The sequence below is a fragment of the Juglans microcarpa x Juglans regia genome, chromosome 3D (genome assembly GCF_004785595.1).
Source record: "Juglans microcarpa x Juglans regia isolate MS1-56 chromosome 3D, Jm3101_v1.0, whole genome shotgun sequence".
NCBI lineage: Eukaryota > Viridiplantae > Streptophyta > Magnoliopsida > Fagales > Juglandaceae > Juglans > Juglans microcarpa x Juglans regia.
The window spans coordinates 19,519,837-19,544,452 of record NC_054598.1 but is presented as its reverse complement, the minus strand read 5'-3'; the positions used below and the strand labels follow the sequence as shown (position 1 = coordinate 19,544,452).

The 24,616-nt window shown below is 39.4% G+C and overlaps 1 protein-coding gene and 1 long non-coding RNA gene across 2 annotated transcripts; both read right to left on the bottom strand.

Annotated features, from left to right (window-relative positions):
* Window positions 1-13,197: 13,197 nt before the first annotated feature.
* On the bottom strand, window positions 13,198-16,078 carry LOC121256605. The gene is made up of 4 exons (XR_005939030.1): window positions 15,387-16,078; window positions 15,224-15,260; window positions 13,450-13,499; window positions 13,198-13,339 (listed from the first exon to the last, which is right to left on the bottom strand). It is a non-coding gene; the product is annotated as an uncharacterized LOC121256605 (long non-coding RNA).
* A 2-nt stretch (window positions 16,079-16,080) lies between these two features.
* On the bottom strand, window positions 16,081-17,978 carry LOC121256601 (pentatricopeptide repeat-containing protein At5g61370, mitochondrial). The gene has a single exon (XM_041157444.1). It carries the CDS (start codon window positions 17,693-17,695, stop codon window positions 16,235-16,237), a length of 1,461 nt encoding a protein of 486 aa, XP_041013378.1. The 5' UTR covers window positions 17,696-17,978; the 3' UTR covers window positions 16,081-16,234.
* Between the last annotated feature and the right edge of the window lie 6,638 nt (window positions 17,979-24,616).

Sequence of the window (24,616 nt, the reverse complement as noted above, 5' to 3'; positions counted from 1 at the left end):
TGAACTCCATGCTTTTTACCAGCAGGTTGTCCACATATACCTCCATGTTCTGGCTTATTTGTTCTTTAAACATTTTATTGATCAATCTCTGATAGGTTGCTCCTACGTTCTTCAATCCAAACGACATAACCGTATAACAATATAAGCCCCGGTCGGTTATAAAGGTCGTTTTCTCCTGGTTTGCACGGTTCAATTTGATTTGGTTGTACTCGGAATAAGCATCCATAAGGCTCAACATCTTGTGACTAGTCGTGGCGTCGACTATCAAATCTATCCCTGGGAAGTGGAAAACTATCTTTTGGGCATTTGTTTAGGTTTGTGAAGTGGACGCACATTCTCCATTTGCCGCTGGATTTCTTCACTATAACAACATTCGACAGCCATTCTAGATATTGAGTTTCCCTGATAAACCCTGCTGCTAATAGAAGATCCACCTCTTTTGTCATAGCCTTATATTTTTCGTGCTGAAATTTCTCTTCTTTTGCTTCACATGCCTCTGGTCGGGATTAACATTCAGTCGATGCTCCATCACCTCCTTATTGATTCCCGATATCTCCTGGTGATTCCATGCAAAAACGTCTTTGTGTTCGACAAGGAGCTGTATCAGGCGACTTCTTTCTTCTTTTGCCATTGTAGTCCTGATCCTTAAATGATTGTTTGGCTGGAATGGATTTAGAGACACAGGTTCCAACGGTTCGTCGGCCTCTCCTTTCCTCGACACTTCCTCATCCCTTGTTTCTGCTTCTGTTATAAGAATTGTTGACGGAGGTGGTGGGCAAACTTTCTCGCCATGTTCTTGTGACTCTACTAGTCTTACATCTCGCTCTCCCCTTTTCGACTCTTGTACATAACATTCTCGAGCGAGTACCTGTTCTCCACGTACCTCGCCAACTCCTGATGGCGTTCGTTACTTCATTTTTAAGTGATAAGTGGATGTAATCGCCTTCAAAGCATTCTACGTTGGTTGACCTATTATGGCATTGTAGGATGATTAAGTCTAAACCATCAGGAACTTAGTCATATTGGTGGCAATGCAAGGGTCATTTCCCATTAACATCGGTAATGTGATGGACCCAATGGGTTGAACCGCGTCCCCCGTAATTCCCTTCACCCATCTTTATGAAAGCCTCCCAAAACAAAATGTCTGTCGAGCTCCCGTTGTCTATCAATGTTCTTCTTGTAGTATAATTTTCAACCAACATTGTCACTACTATCGCGTCATCATGTGGGTACACCACCCCCTGGAATCCTCCTTGCTAAAGAAGATTGAGGGTGAGTTCTGCATAAGTGCCTGCTTAACAGGCCTCTCTACATTGTAAATTTCTTCAAACCTTGCCTGCCTAGCATAACCCTTTCTCCCTGACGAGGTTGGTCCTCCTCCTGCATATCCACCAGTTATAGTACGGATTTCTCCCAAATGCGGTCTCCGCCTATCTACTTCTTGCCTACACCGCTAGTTTCTTGTTTCTTGCAACCTTCTCGCCTTTTTAGGGGATCTCCTCTTCAAGCTTCTATTCCATCTATCTTCATGTTTTTGGTTTTTGTCATTCTAGTGTCATGGAAGAAATGTGTTCTCGGCCACAATATGCTCCAGCTCCCCACTTCCCTTCAGTTCCTTGATTTTTTGTTTGAGCTCATGGCAATCCTCAATTCGATGGCCATTCACCATGTGATACATACAATGCCTTTCTTGTCGTTGCCCGTGGTCATCCTCTAGCCTATCTTCTTTTGCCTCATCCTGGTTATGTGCACTAGAATAGTGAACGTGACTAGTATTATACCTCCCACCTTCTCACCTTTTCTCGTATTGATTCTTCCTTGGCTTCTGACTATTTTCTTGAGTCTTCTTATGGCCCTCCCTTGATGCATTCTCTTCTTTTCGCCCCAGCCGGGTGGTGAGGGCGATCAATGTATCTTCAGCATTCACAAAGTCGTCCGTCCGATCCATAAATTCTCGTAAGGTGGATGGAGTTTTTCTTGCTAGCTCAGCCATAAAGGGACTCCTCAACCATATTCCCCCAAGTAATGTAGCCAACATGATTTTTTTTATCTTAGTCATCCGCTATCATTCTCTCTTTATTAAATCGTGTCAAGTATGCCTTCAGACTCTCTTCTTCCCTCTGCTTGACTGTCAATAAGTACACTACCAGTCACCTTCTCCGCCGATTGGCCATAAATTGGGTATTGAACTGCCTGCCGAATTCTTCAAAATTTTCAATGGAGCCCGGCCGCAGCGCCCCGAGCCATCCCCTAGTCGTTCCCTTTAGTGTTAAAGGGAAAAGGGAAAGCTCTACATGCAATCTCTCCTCGGAATCCATGGAGGGTCATATGTGCCTTGAAAGTCTCCAAATGTTCCACTAGATCCTTAGAGTCGTTCTACATGTCTATCGACGGAGCTTTGAACTTTGGAGGGAGTGGGGCTGCCATGATCTCTGAGGTGTAGGGTAGGTTGGTGTTGGTTAACAACTGGTCAACAATTGAGGATGTGTTTATCTTTTTGGCCATTTCTTCATATTTATCCATCAGGCTGCGTAAGTCATGGTGCATCGTCTTCGTACCTTCATCCTTCTGAAGGCCCTTATCGACACCCGCATTGTTTTTCCTCTGTCTCCTCTCTATCAGCTTGATTGGGGTTTGCATCTTCTCCCGACGGCCCGTTTCGCGCCTTGAGGGTCTTGTTCTCCTTTCGCAGCAAGTCTACTTCTGAGGTGAGTTTCTTCACCATTTCTTCCATTTCTGCAAGTCTTCCCTCCATATTTATTGAAGTTTCTTCCAGATCTTTAGTTGCCTAAGATCGAGTAGTGATGGGCATGTGAAAAGCGCACTGATTTGTAAGATACGACGATACCACTAACGACGCCAACTGTTGAGGACGTGTTTCACCGCTTATCACCCACGACCTCCTGCAACCAAAGGATAAAAGACACCTGGGCAGGGAAGGGGAGCATATGATGCTTAAGTCAGTAATAATGAGTAATCTCTAGGCCAATTCATTTCATGCTTATTTTACGTACCTAATCCCTTTAAATATATCTTTTGCTTTGTTCTCATTCTTTGCGTTTAACCACCTTATCTATCCTTTCAAACTTGAATCTCAATCTTTCAGAGTTATCTGTCTATTTCGAGTGAATAAATATCCTTAATCGTGCTGAAGTAATGGGCATGAATCTCCATTATCAGTCTAGTTCGAACTCTATCGGGTTAGATGAGTATTTAGGCCTCATACGTCTTACTGGGCTGTGGAGGGCTGAGCCCATGTTAACACCCCGCAATCCATTGGGAGTATTTAGACTCTTCCAAAGGAGATCCTAGTCGTCGTCGGCATCTTCGTCTCATGTCTAGATCTGTTCCGTCGCTTGCTCTACCGCATGGTAAGCCTTCCTCTGTCTCTCGACCCCAGCTCTCTCTTTCTCAACTTCTTTCTCTCTCCCTCTTTTTCCTTTCTGGTAATTCGCACTTCGTTTCTCTCTCAATAGTGTATTGCTTTTATCATATGCGTACACTAGCAAACAAATCGTGTCTAAAACTCTAAGCAAAACGATGGCTTTTCCTTTTCCAATAAAGTATTTTTAGCTTTCCGAAAAGCAGGTGCAACCCATTTTTAAATTATTGTGTCGTACTTCTTAAGTGTTATTACGTTATTACCCATATTTGATAACCATGGCAGCTTAGAGTTGGTCTGGATTTATCTTATAATTTCACGTGGGCTTTGCTTTTACGATGGGCTCGAGTTTTATGTTGAGCTCGATTTAATTTGTACAGAAATTATTTTAAGTTGGGTTGGGGATAACATTTTAATTTGAGTTTAATTGTGTAATTGAATAAATATGTTAGTAAAAAAATTTATTTTACAGAGAATATTTAAGGAACTTAAAATATGTCCCCTCCTAAATTATAAATTGAAAGTTAATATATGGTATTAGTATGTATAACTGAATATTCATTAGATTAAATTCCCTAGTGCCAAATTAAGTAAATAGAATATTATAATACAACTTCCTAAAACTTTAGTGATGTTTAGTACTTTGTATCGGTGAAGTTACAAAGAGAAAATTTGAAAGCAGTACGAGGTAAGCAGCTTGATCAGAAATTAGGATAAATATATGTTAGCAATTTATATATATTATTATTAAATCAAGTTCTTTGGAAACCAATATTTATATACCACGCATGTCATGATATCTGCAAGCACGCCATTCATCATAATTCATAATTATGTTTCATTCCGAATATTATAGTTATATATGTATTATGCATCTCATGCATTTCATATTGTATAAGACACGTAAACTTCCATAAGATAAAGTGTAAGATAAAAATTAGATTAATCATATGGTCATTCAGATGCATGATATCAATGCATACAGACTGGATATGCAAGCCACAGACTCAAGCGTGATTCAACATAGTATTTTATCAAATCAGATCAACAATTCCTCTTGTGGCCACATGATTTGGGATTCGTGCACAACCTTGCACATTAGGTTTATTGTGTTGGCCAGTCAGTTAATCCATATAAGTTAGATAATTCAAATCAGTCATTATACCATAAATATTTCCAAGTCATGCATGCAATCAGCATATTTATGAACAGTCGGGATTTTAATTCTCAACATGAAATATTTTATGAAAAAACTTATGTTAAGTATGTTTACGTTATGATCGATTTCTAATGAGTCTTCGACTCATTTAACTTTGTTTTATGTTTTAAACCTCCCCAGATCAGAATAATTATGAAGGTGGAGCTGCAGAATAAGACTTGGCCCAAGAAGTCGTGACATAGGCCTAGATCATGCACAAAGATTTAAGTTATGATTTTTATAGTACAAAACTTAAGAAATTTTAACAAGTCATTCCGTATAGTCTCTTTTACAATTTCAATACTTTGAAAGATTTTTTTTTATTATAAGGAATCTTTATATTTAGTGCTTCTTTAAGAATATTAAATTTTTAACTCAAGGTCAGTAGTAGCCACCGATTCATCAGATATTTCTAAAAATGACGTCGTTCTTAACACTGAGAGACTTGGGTATTACAAGTGGTGTTCATAGATGATATTTTAGTGTATTACAAGAATGCCAAGGTTCACCCGAGGTTGGTGTTAGGAGAGTGCAAGGAACATCAATTATTTGCTAAACTTGACAAGTATGAGTTTTGGCTGGAGGAAGTTTGATTCCTAGGTCACATTATATCCAGAGAATGAGTCATGGTGGACCCAAGCTAGGTTGAAGCAATGGAGAATTGGTAGCGTCCTATCACGGTGCATGGGGTTAGGAGTTTCTTAGGACTGGCTAGTTCTGTAGGAGATTCGTGGAGGATTCTCCAAATTATCAAGTTCTCTCATAGCGTTAACAAGGAAGAACGCTAAGTTCATTTGGACCAATAAGTGTGAGTAGAGCTTTTAGGATTAAAGATAAAGTTAACCACAACCCCTATGTTAGGATTGCCAAAACCTTAGAAGCCATTTTTGGTTTATAGCAACGCATCAAAGTACGGACTATAAGGGTTGCCAGAATACCCCCAGAAGTGTTGCCTACCACCGTCGACCTCTTCTTTGAAGACAGAAGCTCTATCGGAGCCTTCGATCACTTGGGCTGGCCCACCACCCTTGTCGGGCTCTTAGATCTCGAAAGCTCTAAGTTGGTCTTAGCCCGCCATTTCAATGGTCTAGCAACTGGGCCTTTAACCAGCCCATTTATGATCTTCATATTATTGGCCTTAGATCCATTCAACCCAGACAACTCCCCCTTCGAACCATTAGGCACCTTAATACCCACAAATTCCCGGCCCAAGCCCACAAGATGGCCCGAGCCCCTATCTACTTTCTTCATCAAATTTTTGAGCCTCTCTTTCCAGCAAATGAGCACTGCCCTAATATGCCACAAAGACCCCTCGACTTCTCCATATCGGCTCCTCCATCATTATGATTCCATCGGGATACTTCATTTAAACATTCTTCCCTAATACTTCCTTCCGACTGAAACACTACCTTCCTATGATCTACATGGCCACTATTTTGACATAAACCAGTGGACCTAGTCATCAGCTTCATCAACGCCAACAAGTACGATGATGGCATCCATCTCACCGAAACAATACTTCGAGGAACTCATCAATCTAAGCTTGATCACATGTTTCACAGAGGACAAATGTTGGAGTAAAGACATGATGTATCCATAGTCTTTTCCAAAAGCCTTGCATTTTCAAGGGTAGATAAATGAATTATCTTGAAACGCTAGAGAATTTGAGCTATGCTTATGAAAATACAAGAAGACTATCCATTCAAGTTCCCAAGGAGTTATGCCTATTACTGCTATTTTTTTTCTTATGCTATGCTTTTTATAGTTAAGGATAGAGTTTAGAAATGCAGTCCTTATAGAATTGAAGTTATTTGAGATAGTGCATGTAGGAAGCAGAGCTTTACGTATCATTGAGAGGGGAAGGAATGTGACTAAAGAGTTGGTAATCAGTTTCACCACTGCGAGATGGCTTGTTCAGTCTCTTGAAGGCTGTGGTCAAGCAGATGCCAACAAGGAATACATTAAAACTTTTAGTTATGGCAGCAATGCTTATATTGCCCTGAGATCCTCTAATGCTTTCAGTAGACATATGGCCTTTGTGGAATATAGAGGTGGTGGCAGGAGAAGCATCATCATTGTCCCAGAAGATGCTGGAAGTCAAGGATGGAGAAGGCTAGCGTTGGAGATCAGTGAGATGAGTGGTGGTGGGGTGAAAAATGCAGGGGAGAAGCATGGGAGGGAGGTCCCCAAACACCTTCCTGTACAGAACAACACCTCATCCAAGACCTATGCTGAGGCCGTAGTTGGTGTTGGTCCAGCCATGAGAGGAGCTGCTAGTAGTCTAGATTTTGAATTGAAGAGCAATGATGGAATTTTGAAGGAGAAGGGCAGAGTGGAATGTCAGGGCAGAGATGTTTACACAAGAAGGGATGAAGGTCTTTTGATCAAGGGGAAAGTAGCTGAGAAGGTTTCCCTACATAGAATAAAAGAGGAACTGATAACTAAAAGGGAGAGGCTCACGAGGTTAATTGATAGTATTGAGTTGGACTTGGGCATGGATCAGGGGTCTGAATTAGTAAGTGGAACACCTAAGGCTTTGAGAACATAAATGCAGATGTTGGGCCCGTAGAAGGTCACGGGAGGAGTTGGTAGACTAGACAAGAAGTGGGCTGGTCAGCATACAGGCCCAAGAAGCAGGCCTAGAAAAGGAGGGCTCGAGAAGCAGATCTAGAGATGGAGGGCCAAGCTCTCAAGCCCATCCACATACGAGATTGGGTCATCGTCCGGCGCTTCTGTACCGGCGACAGACAACCAACAGACAGGACCACCACAGACTTGGTCGATGGGGGCAGGCGAACTGGTGGATGGTCTCCCGGACGAGGGGGAGTGACGGCGTCATCGTCATCAAGCTCTAAGGAACCTGTTATGGTTCTCGAAGCAGAAAATGCCGTTGAACCTAGTTCAACAATTATGGAATATCCACAGACCACGCCGACGGCAGAAATGATTGCCCTCTTGAGGTCGGAAATGGACTTTACTGAGGTGAGGAGTGGTGAGGTTGAAATGGAGGCAACGGGATGCACGTTGGCGTTGGTTCCTTTCGATGGTGAGATTGACAACACCGGGATGGGACCACCACAGACTGGGTTGACGGGGTCAGGCAAACTGGTGGCCGGTCTCTCGGATGAGGGGGAGTGACAACAGCGCTGCAGTCAAGCTCTAAGGAGCCTGTTTTGGCTCTCGAAGCAGAAAATGCCACCGAAGATTCACAGACCACGCCGACGGCTGATATGGCTTCCCTCTTGAGATCGGAAAAGGACTTTGGTAGTGTAGGGACAACAGACACATGTTCCTTGGCGTGTGAAGATGAGTGTTGCTAGGTCCTGAACAAGGCAAAGGAGATGCAATACAGCTTGGGGATTTTATGCGATGGTTTTGAGTACCAGCTCATTGCCCTCTTTGCAGCTATGGAAGCTGGAAAGAACAGTTTGGGATCACCTAGGGAGCTCGCATCAGCTAAGAAGCGAGCAAGAGAACTCCATAGACTTGACTAGATAATAAATAATGGAGCAAATGGAAAGAGCTCTAACCGGGGAATAGTGAGGGGAAGGGCAAAATATGTGGTTTTATGAAACCAAAGATTGTTTCTTGGAATGTAAAGGGGCTGAATGAGAAAGACAAACGTCGTATAGTTAGAAATCAACTTCGTAAATAGAAGGTGGATGTTGTATGTTTACAAGAAACGAAACTTGTAGTTATTTCTCTGCGTATCATTAGATGTCTGTGGGGTTGTAGTCAAGTGGGATGGCATTATTTACCGTCCATTGGAGCATTTGGGGGCATATTAGTAATGTGGGACAGGAGGGTGGTGGAGAAAATGGAAGATTTTCTGGGAGATTATGTGGTGGCATGCTCGTTTAAGAATGTCATGGATGGGTTTTAGTGGGCGTTCGCTGGAGTTTATGAGCCTAATCTTGATAGGTCCAGAAGTTTATTATGGGATGAGTTGGCTGGTATTGGCAACGTGTGGGACCTACCTTGGTGTAACGGTGGTGATTTCAATATCACTCGCTTTCCAAGTGAGAGATTGGGTGGTTCGGGTTTCAACCCATCTATGGTAGACTTCTCTAACTTCATCTCTGAGCAAAATTTACAGGATCTTCCTCTTGCAGGTGGCTCTTTCACTTGGTCTAGCAATCGAGATCTTCCATCTTGGTCTAGGCTAGGCAGATTTCTAATCTCACCGGATTGGGAGGCTCATTACCCAGACCTTATTCAGAAGAGATTACTCAGGCTATGTTCAGACCACTTTCCCATCCTTTTGAACTGCAGAGGCATTAGAAGAGGTCTAAGATACTTCAAATTTGAGAACATGTGGTTGAAGTCTGATGGTTTCCTGGACAAAATACGTCAATGGTGGTCATCTTATCATTTTCATGGCAATCCTAGTTATATTTTGGCCTGTAAATTAAAGGATTTAAAAGAGTTTAATGCACACGAGTTTGGTAATGTGGAAAGCCAAAAAATTGTTCTCTTGGAGGAGCTTAAGGGCTTGGAGAGTGTGGAAGAGGAGCAAGTACTACTTGAAACCGAGCGGGCGCGCAAAACTCAAGTAACTACAGACATTGAACGGATCTCTCTTTTGGAAGAAATATCTTGGCGACAAAAATTACGTGCTTTACGGTTGAAGGAAGGGGATAGATGTACCAAGTTTTTCCACCAGGTGGCCAATTCGCATAGGCGGAACAATGCTATAGAAACTCTAATGATAGACTGGGCGGTCTCATCCAACCAAACCGAGATCTCAGATTATATTGTCAATTACTATGATAAGTAGTTTTTAGAACAGTTTTCGTGGAGGCCGAGACTTGATAGGCTGGCTTTTGATGTTTTTGATCCGCAGGCGTTGGAACAACTTGAAAGGCCGTTTAAGGAGGTAGAGGTCAAATTGGTAGTTAAAGGTGCAACGGGTGACAAAGCCCCAGGTCCTAATGGTTTTACCATGGCCTTTTTTCAGAATTGTTGGGATATACTTAAAGAATATATCATGAGGGTTTTCCAGGAATTTCATAGAAGTGGGTGGTTCGAGAAAAGCCTCAATGCAACCTTTTTAGCACTCATCCCTAAAAAGACCGGTGTAGTAGAGGTGAAAGATTTTCGTCCCATTAGCCTGGTGGGTGAGTTATATAAAATCTTATCCAAAGTATTGGCAACAGGTTGAGCAAAGTAATGGAAAGTTTGATCTCAAAGCCTCAAAATGCCTTTGTTAAGGGCAGGCAAATCCTAGACTCAGTACTTATTGCCAATGAATGCCTGGATAGTCGTATTAAGTCGAGAGAGCCGAGACTTCTTTGCAAGTTGGACATGGAGAAAGCTTATGATCAAGTCAATTGGGGATTCTTATTGTATATACTTGAGAGATGTGGCTTTGGCATCAAATGGCGCACTTGGATCCATTACTGTATCTCTACGACTTGTTTTTCTGTATTGGTGAATGACACGTCAAAAGGCTTTTTCAAAAGCTCTCGAGGATTGCAACAAGAGGATCCCTTTTCTCCACTCCTCTTTGTTTTCGTGAAGGAAGCTTTTAGTAAGATGATTGCAGGGGTAGTGGCAGGTGGTTTCTTATCAGGATTTTCAGTTGGCGAGACAGCCTCAGGTTCGATCAACATTTCACATCTTTTGTTTGCTGATGATACTCTAATCTCTTGTGATGCCAAACAAGAGCAAATCCAAGCGTTGAGGGCTTTGTTATTATGCTTCGAGGCCGTGTCAGGGTTAAAGGTGAATTTGGCCAAATCTGAGGTAGTGCCAATGGGGTTTGTACCAAATGTGGAGAGTTTGGCATCCATCTTGGACTGCAAGATATCTCTGCTGCCCATGAAATATCTTGATCTTCCGTTGGGTGCAACTTTTAAATCAAAACCCATGTCGGATGATGTGCTCAAAAAAATGGAAAGGAAATTAGTCGATTGGAAGCGGGTTTACCTATCCAAAGGGGGTCGGGTGACTCTCATCAGGAGCACTCTATCCAACTTCCAACGTACTTTCTCTCATTATTCCCGCTCCCTACCAAAGTGGCTCATCACATGGAGAAACTTCAACGTGATTTCCTTTGGGGAGGGATAAATGATGAGTTTAAATTCCACTTGGTGCAATTGGGCCACAATTTGTTCTCCCATCAAAGAAGGTGACTTGAGTATTCGAAATTTGAAATCTTTCAATAACGCTTTGCTAGGCAAGTGGTTATGGAGATTTCACAATGAACAGGAGGCCTTGTGGTGAACTGTCATTGCTTTGAGGCTTGGAGAATCATGAGGAGGTTGGTGTTCCAATGAGGTGAGTGGGCCTCATGGAGTTGGGTTATAGAAACATATTAGAAGAGGTTGAGACACATATGCAGCACATACTTGTTTCAAAGTTGGAAATGGAGTGAAGATAAAATTTTGGCATGATTTATGGTGTGGTGATCGGGCACTCAAGGAAGTTTTTCCTCAAGTTTATGGCTTAGCAAGAAGAAAAGAGGTATCAATAGCGGATTTAGTTCTCATCTCCAATGGTCTTCCACAATGGAACATTACTTTCCTTAGAGATGCACAAGACTGGGAAATGGATGAATTTTCGGTGTTCTTTGACTAGGTGTACTCCACTCGTGTGTTAGGGGAAGACGAAGACATGATTTATTGGCGCCCTTCCAAGAAGGGAGTCTTCACAGTTCATTCTTTTTACCATTCTTTGACCATGCACACCTCAGCCCAGTCCTTCTTATGGAAGAGCATATGGAGGACAAAGGCACTTCTAAAGGCGGCCTTTTTTGTTTAGACAGCTTCTTTGAGAAAGATTCTTACTATAGACAATCTGAGGAAACGTGGAATCATAGTTATGGACTGGTGTTATATGTGCAAGAAGTGGGGCGAGTCCACTAATCATCTCTTACTACATTGTGAGATTGCCAGGATCTTGTGGAACAAAGTTTTTGCTCGATTGGGTTTAGCTTGGGTGATGCCGGAAGGGGTATGTGACTTTCTAGCCTCGTGGAGAGGTATTCGAGGCAACCCTCAAATTGCATCCATATGAAAAATGATACCTATATGTCTATGGTGGTGCATTTGGAGGGAAATGAATGCAAGAAGCTTTAAAGATCAAGAGCGACCGATGGAAGAGCTTAGAAATTTGTTTTTCAATACCTTGCTTCATTGGTCGATTGTAATTGATTTCCATGGCATGTCTTTTCATGAATTCCTTGTATCTTTAAACTACCACGCACAAGCGTTGCTCTTGTATATGTCCCATATACTTGGGTTTTTTGCCTCCTTTTGATCAATAAAATTTTGTTTACCGATAAAAAATAAAAATTAAAATAAAAAAATTAAAAAAAATGTTCCCAAGGAAGTTGGAAGGCTGATTCATTTGAGGTACTAGAGGATGAGAGCTTGACGTCAGGCATTTTTCTTCCACCATATGCAATCTTCTTAATCTGCAGACATTGGACATGAGAGAATCTAGCTTGAGCAACTTGCTGGCTAGGATTTGGCAGCTCCCGACATCTCCACTTCTGCTCCATAGTTTACCTAAGCATCAAGCTGACGAGAAGTCTCTTGTTCCAATGAGATGGACATCGTCACCGTAATAGTGGTGGGAGTTGGGAGAATTCAGATTTTGGCGATGAAAAAAACCAGTTATCGGGCAGAGCAAAAGAAGTGGGTTTCAAGAAAAAGTTTTTTGAATAGTACTATATGTACTTACAGTTTTACTTACAAGATTTATTTTGTCCATTTTCTTTCGAAATTCAAATTTTGAATTTCAAATTTCATAATTTTCAGCATATCAATAACTAACACGTAGAAATAAATTTTTTGTATGTTTTTCTTAAGTACATTTAGCATTTTTCAAGTTTTATTTTTATTTTTATTATGAAATGGCTATGACAAGTGTCAGGCCACGTCAGTGTGAGGAGATTTTATGAAATGTGTGTGTGAACCTAGCAATTCTCATCTAGTAATTCGAAAAAAAGATGCTGATATTCACACATTGAATTAATTTTTCCCAAGGAATTCTTCATGGCAATACTGATCAAATTGGCAGAGAGATGTGAGGCTCTGATGTAGCATCCTCCTTTCCCTTTGAGTTTTACCTTGCCGTGCTGCATTAATTGCACATATCCATGATTGAGCATAATAATCTGCCGCATTATTTGCCAATTCCTGCAATTGTAACCATATAAAGAGGAATCCATAAAGGTGAATATGAACATAAGGTACACTATCTTTTATCTTATCCTGATAGTGGATTCCATATCCTAGACCATCAGAACCTGACTACATGATCTTGTACCAACTAATACATTTGAAACTTAATCCGACTCATCAAGGAAATTAAAGACTCAGTGTGAAACCTCAAAGTTGGTCTGTTAATTCATATGTTTAATAAAATTTCTGTAGCCAGCAGACTTACAGCACATTGTCACCAAGCTGTTATAGGCTACAACTTAGGTTGAAGCATTTGATATCGCCAATAAAATCTCAACGAACCCAAAAATGTCAGCATCCATCCATGCAAAACCATAGTAAAATATCATAGGCATTGCTAGAGTCTTTTAATGCTCTTACTCCGAAAATAAAGGCATACCATCATACTTCATACTTATTTTTGAAACTATTTTCTTTTCCTTTTTATTTTCTTCTCTGGAGAGGTAGGGGGTGTCTACAGCACACATACAAATGGGAAGCCAAACTAGCAATTAGCTTGCCTCTTCTCTTTCTCTTGTTCCTTCAGCTGGGTAGCTATCCTGCACCCATTCAACCTTTGCAAAACAATAGCTGCAGGAATTATAAACATCAGCAAAACATAGAGTCTAACCAAAACAAACAAACAGCCGATGATCTGAATGACCAGTAAATAAACATGTAAAATGACAATAATAACTCACCCATCTTGATCCCAAGATCAGATTATGCTAAATCTTTGTTTACTTTCAACCTGCAAATTAGATATGGATAATATTTATTGAACATCAATATGAATATTAGTATCCATAACGATTATGACTCCCTATCTATAGATACATAAGCACACATTATGCACATGCTGACATGTATTTAATCATATGAGAACCATGTTTTCTTCCTCTCTTAAATGTTTGGAAGCCACCTTAGTGAAGAAGATAATTAAAATATCTTAAACCACAAATGAACCATCCTTCGGGATAAAATCATCACAAATTCCTTTACCTCAATTATGCATGCCACGGGAGTATTACTTAATCACCTATAAACAACTCACACAATTATTTTAATAAAAAATAAATAGAGCCGTGGAGATAAATTGTAAAATCTGCACTACAGGAAGTTGTGATTTTATTTGCAGGATATTCTCTGGTAGCAGGACGTCAGAGATTTTGTCACTACAAGGGTTAGCTTCAGCAATGCACAATTGAAGGATATATCGATGGTCTTGAAGCAAGAAAAGCAGGCAGGGCCTGTCCTGGGTTTGTAAAGACTCTTGCAAGAATAGAAAGCAGACTGGTTTTTGCTGTTTCAGATGCTTGTTTATGGTAAGATGAGGTTCTTACATAGGCTTTCATGATGAGAATTAGAAGAAACCTCACGTAATTTATTATCCACAGTGCAGGGAATAAAAGAGCATATGAGTAGATTCTAGGCTTCATATGTAGATTTTCCCAGGCATTACTTTGGCTTTCCTTGGCATCACACCTTGGCTTAATGTTGTGACACTATTTTTACAAAGCATTTATGCTAGAAAGTTATCAAAGATTCAAAATAAGCTTACTAATGTAAAAACTATTACAATCCGACTCATAAGCCACAACAGACCACACATGAGCAGTCAATTCCCAAAATTGACTCAAACTGGAATGGGTATTATCCATAGGAATGTATATTATTCATTTAGGGGATCTTTCTTTAAGCCCCATGGGCCACAAATAAAGCCCATGCCAGAAATTTCTAAAGGACAGAAATCACCTAACTTCAAAAAATAAAGATATGAAGCTAAAACTAAACGAACAATTTTCTGGTGAGAAGAAACCTTAAAGAAAGACAATTATTTGGTCTAGACATTTTTAATATTTAAAACTGCTCCCTGCATCAAATACCAACAGCTATCTTGAACAGTGTAAGCTTGCATTTCCAAAAATTTCTTGTCACCTTGGTCAGTCAGACTCCTACATTTTGTCATTTTATAAACAAGTTGGAAGGTATCAATGTCTTGGATAAGCTAAGAGGCTAACAAGGTGTCAGTAACCATCTTATTCCTTGCAAGGAGCCTCCAATATAGACTAAATAAAGCTCCATCCCTTCATGTTAATAGGCTATACAAGTGGTTATGAACCCAGTCGTAATTTTCTAGTAAAGGAAATTCAAATTCTTGAGTGGGTTTTAAAGAATCATTTCATGGAGTTTATGCCAAATAACAGAGTTAGCCATTTGTCACAATTACAGCAACTCATCAAGTGCAAACTTACTATCTTGAAACATACATAACCAGTCCAACCAAAAGCTTCATAACCAAGAAAATGACCCAAGTTTTAGATAGTAATGACCTTCCATGTTCATCAATGTAAAATAACTGCAGTCGCAAATTACAAGCAGAAAAGACATGAGATACATTATCAGAAAGGAAATGCATTGAATTAGTTCCAGAAAAGTGCACAGCCATGAATACAAGGAAGAAAACAACTTCACCTCTAGATAGAAATGTTCATCTGGAAGTGGCTTACATCTACATCAACAATAAAAAATCAAGACCACTTTATTCTGAAAATAGTATGTAATAGTACAGTTTAAACAAACTAATTAGTACGCATGCTAGCCAAGTCATAAGGGAAAAAAGGTATCAAACTCCTACCCAGTAATCTCAACTTCACAAGCAAAATCATCTGTGGAACCTGTTTTAGAATCAATGATAACCTACATGATTAATAGACAAATCAAACTCAGTAATAGTGAGGAATTCTTGATCAATCAGATATACCTTAAGAAGGAAAAGTGAAAGAAAGAAAAGGGCCAGTGACAATAATCTACCATTCCCATCCAATGTTTCCTTATTCTCCCTCACCTGATGTCCACATAAACAAAAATAACATAATATTATTTGCATGGATATATTTAACATGATAGATGGAATGATAGCTTATGATGTAGACAGAGGTTTGTGTCATCAATAGACCAAAGCAGAACTTGGATTCTATCTTTTGTCAATTTTAATAGAAAAAAAACAAACCTTTTTTTTTCCAATTAAAAAAGAAATGGAAAAAAAAAAAAAAACTCTCGTAAGCGCCATGTCTACAATCCCTTCGCTTATCCACTCTTTTGCAACAGTTCCCTTAGGCCCAAAAAAAAAATTTGATATAAACTATCAACTAAAGCTTAGACAACAACTTAGCTATTAATATGGCTTCTCAAATATGCAATAGACAAAGGTAGTATATCATATGGAGATACTGGCATCTTCATACTCGTCCATTTGTAATAATTTTATCATGAGATATGAAAGCTTGACAGGAAGATTAACCATCAATAGACTGACTCATCAGATGGAATAAGAGATTCAAATAACACATTCACTATACAGTTTTTAACGTATCAAGTTATACATTTGCTAGTGGATTATCCAGGGGAAAAATAACTAATGATAAATGTACTTGCAAAAAAAGAAGCCTCATGAGAGCTAGGAAAAGAAAAAGAAAAAACTGATCATTTTGAAGCAGAAGTCTTGTTTTTCTTCTTTTTGTTGCTGGCCTTTTCAAAATTATTTGCAACTTGTACTAGCTTCTTGGCTGCGGTGCATTCCACAAGGCTGACTTTTTCCAAACTCCTTGTTGGCTTGAAAACCTTGGTGATTGAAGGGTCCAACACATCACTTGAGAAGTGAAGAGTAACACCCATTCCCATGGCCTCATTCCAGAGCTCTTTACCCTTCTCAAAGTCCCCTCCCCTACACAGTTTTGGGATAAGCACATCATAAACTGGCCCATAACCACCCAATGAACATCTCTTCATTCGCTCAAAGAGCTCAAGAGCATGATTCACCCTCTCAGCTCCACATAGAATACCAATCAAATCATAGTAAAACATACGATCTGGTACCAACCCTTCTGCAATCATCTCATCCACTATCTTATTACCTTTACCATATCTCCCAGTCAAATACGATACCCTTGCAACAAGATAATAGCTAGTCCAATCTGGAGAACAGCCTGACTTCCTCATTGTCTCAAGAATTCGACAACATTCCTTCACTCTTCTTGCCCTTACAAGACAAGAAAGCAAGATATTATAACTAATTGATGTTGGGACAATCTTATAGGACCTCATTTCCATCATCACATTCAAGGTCTCAGGAACAAGGCCAGAAGGATTGCGTTTAAGATTTCTCTCACAAAGGCACCGAAGGAATGTATTATAGCAAAATAAATCTGGCATAAACCCAGCCGACTTCATTTCCTTGATGATTCTTCGCGCTTCCTTGGCATTCTCCTGCTCAGACCAACCATAGAGAAGGCTCCTGTAAATGCATTGCTCTACACCAGAAATCTTATCCTTGTGGTGCCAAACAACCCCCTCTGCTCGCCTAGCATGCCCTTTTCCACATAAAGCAGTAATAATTGCAGTGACAGTAACTCTATCTTGGGGGCACTTGTACTTGTCCAAGTTCTTGAAAATACCCAATGCCTCATCTTCTCTCCCCAGTTTAACCAATGTCTCAGCTACAACACTAAAAGTATGAGTATCCATAGCCCGACCCTCCTTCCTAAGATCTGAGATCAATATATCCATTGCCGTGCGATCATTTTTCTCGGCAAATACTCGAATGGAATGATTATAATCCTTGTCTTCCAAACTATAATTCAAATTCTTACGAGTCCACAAAAAGAATCTCAGCAATCTTCTACTGGGTGCTTCATGCTTGCAAGAGTCAATTACTTGGGTCACTAGTGAGGATGTTAAAGAAGCCGAAAGTTTATTTAGATTCAATTCTAGTTCATCTAATCCACCAATTGAACTTGAAACAATACTGCATAGCTCCTGCAAATTGGGTGGTGGCAGGTTTGGCTGCATTGTGCAGTAAAGACATAAATATCGACGTTCGTGTTTTTGGGCTCTCATAACTTGCCAAAGAAAATTTCGCCATTTCAATTTCATAACGATGTGCATCTTCTATCTTCAGTAGGAATTTATCAAGCAGGCGGAGTGCATGTGCAATGTAATTCTATCGGTCATAGAGCCATCTGAACATACATACTGGCAAGGTGGTCGGAGAGGGAGATGGAGAGAGAGGAGCTTACTGGCGTGAGGCGGCGCGGCTGTTGCGGCGTGTAGACCAGGGTCGCACGAACAGGGACGACGGTGGCAGCACGGTGTCGCAAGGTTGGCTATTGAGAGACGTAGCGGAGAGAGCAAGAAAGAAACAGATGGAAAAGGAAAGAGGCGGGCCTCGTTTATTAGTATATTACTCTTCTAGACGAGATAAGAGATATTAAAAGTTTGAATAAAATATTATTAGAATAATTTTTTTAATATTAATTTTATTTTAAAATTTATAAAATTAAATTTTTTATTTAATTTTTTATAAAATTTAAAAAATTATAATGTTTAAATAATTATGAAAATAAATAAGACTTGAATTCGTTAGCGAGAGAAAACTAAAACGCACCGTTTGCCTTTTTTTCTTTTTGAGCTAAACTGTATGTGTCTTGAGCTAGTGTCACAGTTATTCGAGGGCTGCTGCACGGCAGCCTGTATAAAGCATACTTTTTTTTTTTTTTTTTAAATGTCGAGACCCATCCAAATCTAATTTTCTTCTCTCTCTTCTTCATCTCGTTTACCGAACCTCATCTCTCCCATCTGCATAAATGTGACACATTTCTAAGATGATTGTTGTATGTAAAATGACAAAATAGAACATAAGATACGGCATTTAAATGACTGTTATAAATTAAAAGCTGTATTTATTAATAAATCGTAAATAATCATCAAAATGTAAATTAGAGGCCAACTTACAGACTATGATACTCCATATGATATGAATAAGGGTAGGTAATGTATAGGATCTCACATTGCTTGGAAATGAGAAGTTCTTGCTCTTTATAAGATTCTAATAGAACTCCAATTGTATCATTGACTAGTCCTTTTGGAGTATAGGTTATGTAGTTTACGTCTTCTATTGGGGCATTACAAATGGTATCAAAGTCTATCCCAACCAGAAATGTGGGACTTGAGTCATGCCACCTACAATGGACAGGCCCGACGAGGACGTCGGGAATTTAAATGAGATAGATTGTGATACCCCATATAATATGGATAAGGATAGATGGTGTATGAGATCCCACATTATTTGGGAATGAGAAGTTCTTGCTCTTTATAAGATTTCAATGGGGCTCCAATTGTATAATTGACTAGTCTTTTTAGAGTATAAGCCATGTGGTTTGGGCCTTCTATTGGGGCGTTACACAGTCAGATCAGTTAATTCAGTCAGCCATTTAATCAGTCAGTCGGACAAATTAATCAATCAGTCAGATAAATCATGACAAGCCATGCATAGCATAAACATCAGTATAATTAGTCATGATTTTAAGTTCTCAGCATGATAAGTTTATGAAAACTATATGCTTATTATGTTTACGTTGTGATAGATTTCTTATTGAGTTTTCAACTCATTTTCGTTTTGTTTCATTTTTTTATCACTCAGGTGATGATGATTAGTACGAGTAGGCAGACTAGGCTTAAAAGGAGCAAACTATGAATTTAGTGAATTTACTATTGTCTTTTCCGCTTCAGTTGGTTTGAAAACTTGGATATAACTATGTTTTAGACAATGGTTTGACTTAAGTCTCTTACCTAGCTTCAGTCATGCATGCACGTGATGCTTCCCAAAGCCTACGGAGGGGAAATTACAACTTGTGAGTGCAGTGGGGAAATGAAGACCTTACTTGCTTGTCCAGCAATTTAATATTAAAACTAACCAACAAGCTTTAAAGCATTTGTTGGAGCAGAAGATAGCTACAGAAGCACAACACAAGTGGATCTCGAAGCTCATGGGATATGACTTTAAAGTTGAGTATAAAAGGGGGAGAGATAATAAAGTGGTTGATGCAATTTCAAAGAAGATGGAGGAAGATTCTGCTACTTTGGCACTAATTTTTTTTCCTACACCTATCTGGATAACTGAATTAAAGCAAAGCTACTCAGAGTCCTCTCACATTACTCAATTAATTGAGGCATTGAAGAAAGGAGAACAGGTTCCTAGATAATTTTCTTTGCAGCAAGGCCTTCTACTCAAAAAAGGCAAAATGATGATTGTCCCTGGTTCATCATTTCATAATAAAGTATTGCAGCATATTCACTATAGTCTAGAGGCAGGACATGTGGGTTACCATAAGACTCTACAAAAAGCTAGAGTTATTTTTTTTGGCCCGGTATGAGAAAGGATATCAGGAAATTAGTAAAAGAATGTCAAATCTGTCAAGTCAACAAGTCTGAAAATGTTCTTCCAGCAAGGTTGCTCCAACCCTTGCCTATTCCTCAGAATCATTGGCTTGATATTGACATGGATTTCATTGAGGGTCTTCCTAGTTCTAATGGCATCACAGTTATTTTTACAGTATTGGATTTATTGACCAAGTTTTGTCATTTCTTTCCTTTGTCTCATCCATACACAACATCTAAGGTGGCAAAAGTTTTTTTCTCTAGGGTTTTCAAGCTTCATGGTCTACCTAGGACCATTGTATCAGATCGTGATGTTGTCTTCACAAGTTTGTTTTGGCAAGAGCTCTTTAAGCTGCAAGGTACTATCTTAACCATGAGCTCAGCTTAACATCCTCAATCTGATGGTCAAGTTGAGTCTTCAAATAAGGTTGTTGAAGCCTACTTAAGAGTTTACAGTGGCTCTAAACCAAAAAGTTAGAGTACTTGGCTACCTATGGCTGAGTGGCATTATAATACCATTGTGCATGTGTCTACAAGTGTTTCTCCATTTCAGGCTTTAAATGGGATGCCACCACCAAAATTGTTGCTTATGTAGCAGGTACCACTGCTAATGCTGCAGTAGATCAACACTTGAAGACTCGTGAATAAGTGTTGTCTTTGTTGAAAGAAAACTTGAGTAAAGCTCAGAATAGAAGGAAGGTGTATGCTGACAGGAAGGTGTATGCTGACAGGAGAAGGTCAGAAAGATCTTTTGTGGAGGGTGATTGGGTTTTTCTTAAACTTCAACCTTATAGACAAAAACCAGTAGCCGTAAGACACAACATGAAACTTGCTCCTCGTTATTATAGACCCTTTCAAGTCATTCAAAGAATTGGTTCAGTTGCTTATAAGTTGAAGTTGCCATCTACATAAAAAATCCGTCCAGTTTTCCATGTATCTTACCTTAAGAAAAAAAATTAGGGGACCAGATTTCCCCTTTGCCTACTCTGCCTCTAGTTGATAATGAAGGTGTTGTTCAACCCGAGCCTAAAATAATTCTTGAGAGAATGATGAAGAAAGTGGGTGACTATGCTGCTACTAAGGTGTCGATCAAGTGGGTAGGAGCTGACATGGAGAATAACTCTTGGAAGTTATTATACAAACTGAGGTCTTTGTTTCCTCATTTGGTGGGCACTTTCTTGTAATGGTTATGGGTGCCTTAGGGCCAAGGCCTTGAAGAGGTGGAGATTGTCATGAGTGCTTGGAGGCAGGTTCTTAAAGAGGAAAGAAAGGTTGTAAGATGTGAAGAAGGGCAGTAGGAAGGGGATGAAGAATAACAGCTTTAACTGCCATTTGAACAAAATGGGGAGTTTTGGTTTTAAGTGATACAGTGTGTATTGTAATAGAAGGATGTTGGTGTTGTTTGGTTTGTAGAGTCTTGAGTTTTGAGTTTTAGTTAAACGATGTGTTTTGTCTTTAGGAGTCATAAGGTGAGTTTTACGTTTTGAGTCCTTGCATTTTGATATTCTTCATGTTCTGTGTGTATAAAAGTAGTGCATGGCCTGTGTAAACTTCAGATTTTGATCATTTGAGTTCAATAAGAACTTGGAGGTTGGGAATTCCTCGAAAATTCCCTATCAAGATTCATGAAGGGAATCTTGAGTTTGAATATCAATTCTTGTTTAATTTTCCTCTGGTTACTCTTTCCTCCTTGATTCTTCTGTGTTCTTGGTGAAATCAGCAGTGCAACAGTATTCTTGATATCAAGAGCATTACAAAGATCCGCCATTAAAAATTTATTTCAATTTTAAATCATCACTGATTGGAGTCTCTTACACAGTCTCAGTCACTACCAATCCTACATTGAATGAACTTTTAAATCATATTTTTAAATTAAACTCTCTTATTGAATGATCGTGACTGAGTTCAACTCGAACTCGAACTCAAACTCATCGGCACCCTCTCCAAAATTTCTCTATAAATATTTTCCTTCCGTGTGTTATTTGAAAAAAATCATAAACCTCCATAAGTGTAGTGGCCGAACCCAAGATACCCAGTCCAACACCGTGCATATCCTACATTTACCACACCAATAGCCGACTGCCTCATTCCTCTCACAACATCCCTCATGTTTTCTTTCTCATTCTAGTTCACGTGATAGATTTCCTATCGAAAATATTGGATTAACTCAATGAGGTAAGTAACTTGATCATAAATTAGGATTAGAATATGTTTGTTAATTATATATATATATTATTAAATTCAATTCTTTGGAAGCCAGTGTTTATGTACCACGCATGTCATGATATTTGCAAGTACGTCATTCATCATGTTTCATCTTGCATATTATAGTTATGTATGTATTATGTATCTCACGTTGCATAAGACACGTAAGTTTTCATAAGATCAAATGTAAGATAAGCTCAGAATAATTAATTAGATGACCATTCAGATGCATGATACCAATGCGAATTTATGGGTAGACGTACAAGCCATGGACCTAAGCGTGGTTCACCATAGTATGTTAGAATATTATTAATGGCTCCCCTTGCGGCCGTGAGATGTGGAGCTGATGCACAATATTACACACAGGGTTAAGTGTGTGGACCAGTATGATAAGTAAGAAAAGTCATGCATGTTATAAGCATACGTATGAATGATCATGATTTTAATTCTCAGCATGAAATATTTTATGAAAAACTTTATGTTAAATATGTTTACATTATGATGGGTTTCTTACCGAGCCATTGACTCATTTTAGTTGTTTTATGTTTTTAAATCACCCCATGTCAAAATATTTATGAATGTAGAGATATAGGACAAGACTTAGTCTAGGGAGGCATGATAGTGTACAAGGATTTTAAGTTATGATTTCTTTATGGCACGGACTTTGAGAGATTTTAATAAATGTTTCCGCACACTCTCATTTACGATTTCGGTATTTTAATTTAAAACGACTCTATTTGTTATAAGGAATCTTTGTACTTGGTGCTTCCTTCAAAAAATAAATATATTTTTTAAGTCATGTTCAGTAGAAGTACTCCGGCTCCCGTGATTTTCTAAAAAAAAAATGTCTTTCTTTACTATGGGAAGCGGGGTGTTAAAGTAAATATGTGGCTACCAACTCAAACCAAGGTAGACTATATTTATTTACTTCCAAAAAAATAGAACCACAACTAAGTAAATATGTGGTTACCAACTCAGTCCATTGATGCCACTCATGTGGGTATTAACGAGAAGTAGTGGCGATTGGTTGTGGACAGAAGGAGAGAGAGAGAGAGAGAGATAGAGATACCTAGCAATGCAACGACATTTGGGCTGACACCCGCATGGTGCGAGGTGGGGGGGGGGGGGGGGTACTCTTCCCCGCACCCCGCCCTGGTGCCGAGGGGAGGGGGAAAAAACTTCATCCACCCCGCCCCCCGCCTAGGCCAACACATTGGGTCTAAAAAAAAAATTTGGTCAAAAAATATTTTTTTAAACCCAAATTATAATAAAATTTAAATTTATAAATACAAAAAGAACTTAAACTCATTAGAGATAGATTTTGGATTGTCTTCCTAAGCCAATGCAATACAATAGTCACTCGCCCTCGCTAGGCCTTCTTCATGCAGGGCGGGGTAGCGGGGTACAGGGCCCCGCTGCCCACCCCTAGGCGACATTGGTGTCAACGGGAAGTAGTGATGATGACTTCATCGATGGGGGCCAAGTCTCTGGGGTTTGGGAAACAGAGGGGATGAGAGGGGAAGGGGAAAAATGAAAAAAAAAAAAAAAAATCTAAACTTCAACTGATGTGGCATAGTGCCACATCAGTTTGTGGGGTCCCTTTATGTCTCTAGTAGCCCTCACTATTATAATTTCAAACCTATAGTTGCAATATAAGTATGTATAAAATAATAGTATACTTCTTATACATATCATATGGCATAAACCTAATAGAGATGGAGGCCAGAGACAGGGTTTAAAGTCAGAGGCAATGTTTGGAGTTGGAAGCAAAGGATTAGTTGTTGGGGTCGGAGTCAGTTAGATAAATCCTCTGCCTCTGATCGGATTTCACATACAAAATCTGGCTTTGGCACTGTTTTCTTGGTTGATGGTGCAAAGTTAGACTTGAAGTCAGATGGTTGGAGTGTTGTACAACCCTAATTGAAGTCACTAAAGAATTATACATGGAATCTTTGCAAGCAAGAAGAAAGGAGACAACCACAAATTCTCGAATAGTGGTTCTATTATTGCAAGAACAATACCAAGCGAATTTACTTTTTTAAAATGATATGAAATAAGGAAATATTTCTTGTCTAAATGGCAGGTTGCTGGTACCTTATTTGCATAATCCAGAGAACAAGAAAACGCTCATTCTATTGCAAGACATAATGAGACGTTGGTAATCCCATCACTTAGGAGTTAGAGTGCATTGCTATTGCATGTAAAGGATATCAGTGTGCTCAGGATTACATGATCATTGTTAGTACCCATGGAGAAAATACTGGATTTACCTCTCTCAAAGTGTATCCTACCTACCTACCTACAAGTTTTACAACTAAATTTTCTTCCCGGAGGCTTTATTATCACGATACATGCCGTATCACAGCGGTGGTGCATTTTGCTCAGCTTTACGTCCTTCTCTATGGAATTTCCAATGCACCCTTTTTAAGTTTGTGTATTATGTAA

Excerpts from the sequence above, each read along its gene's own strand:
- LOC121256601 (XM_041157444.1), bottom strand. The coding sequence starts at position 17,695 with ATGCACATCGTTATGAAATTGAAATGGCGAAATTTTCTTTGGCAAGTT.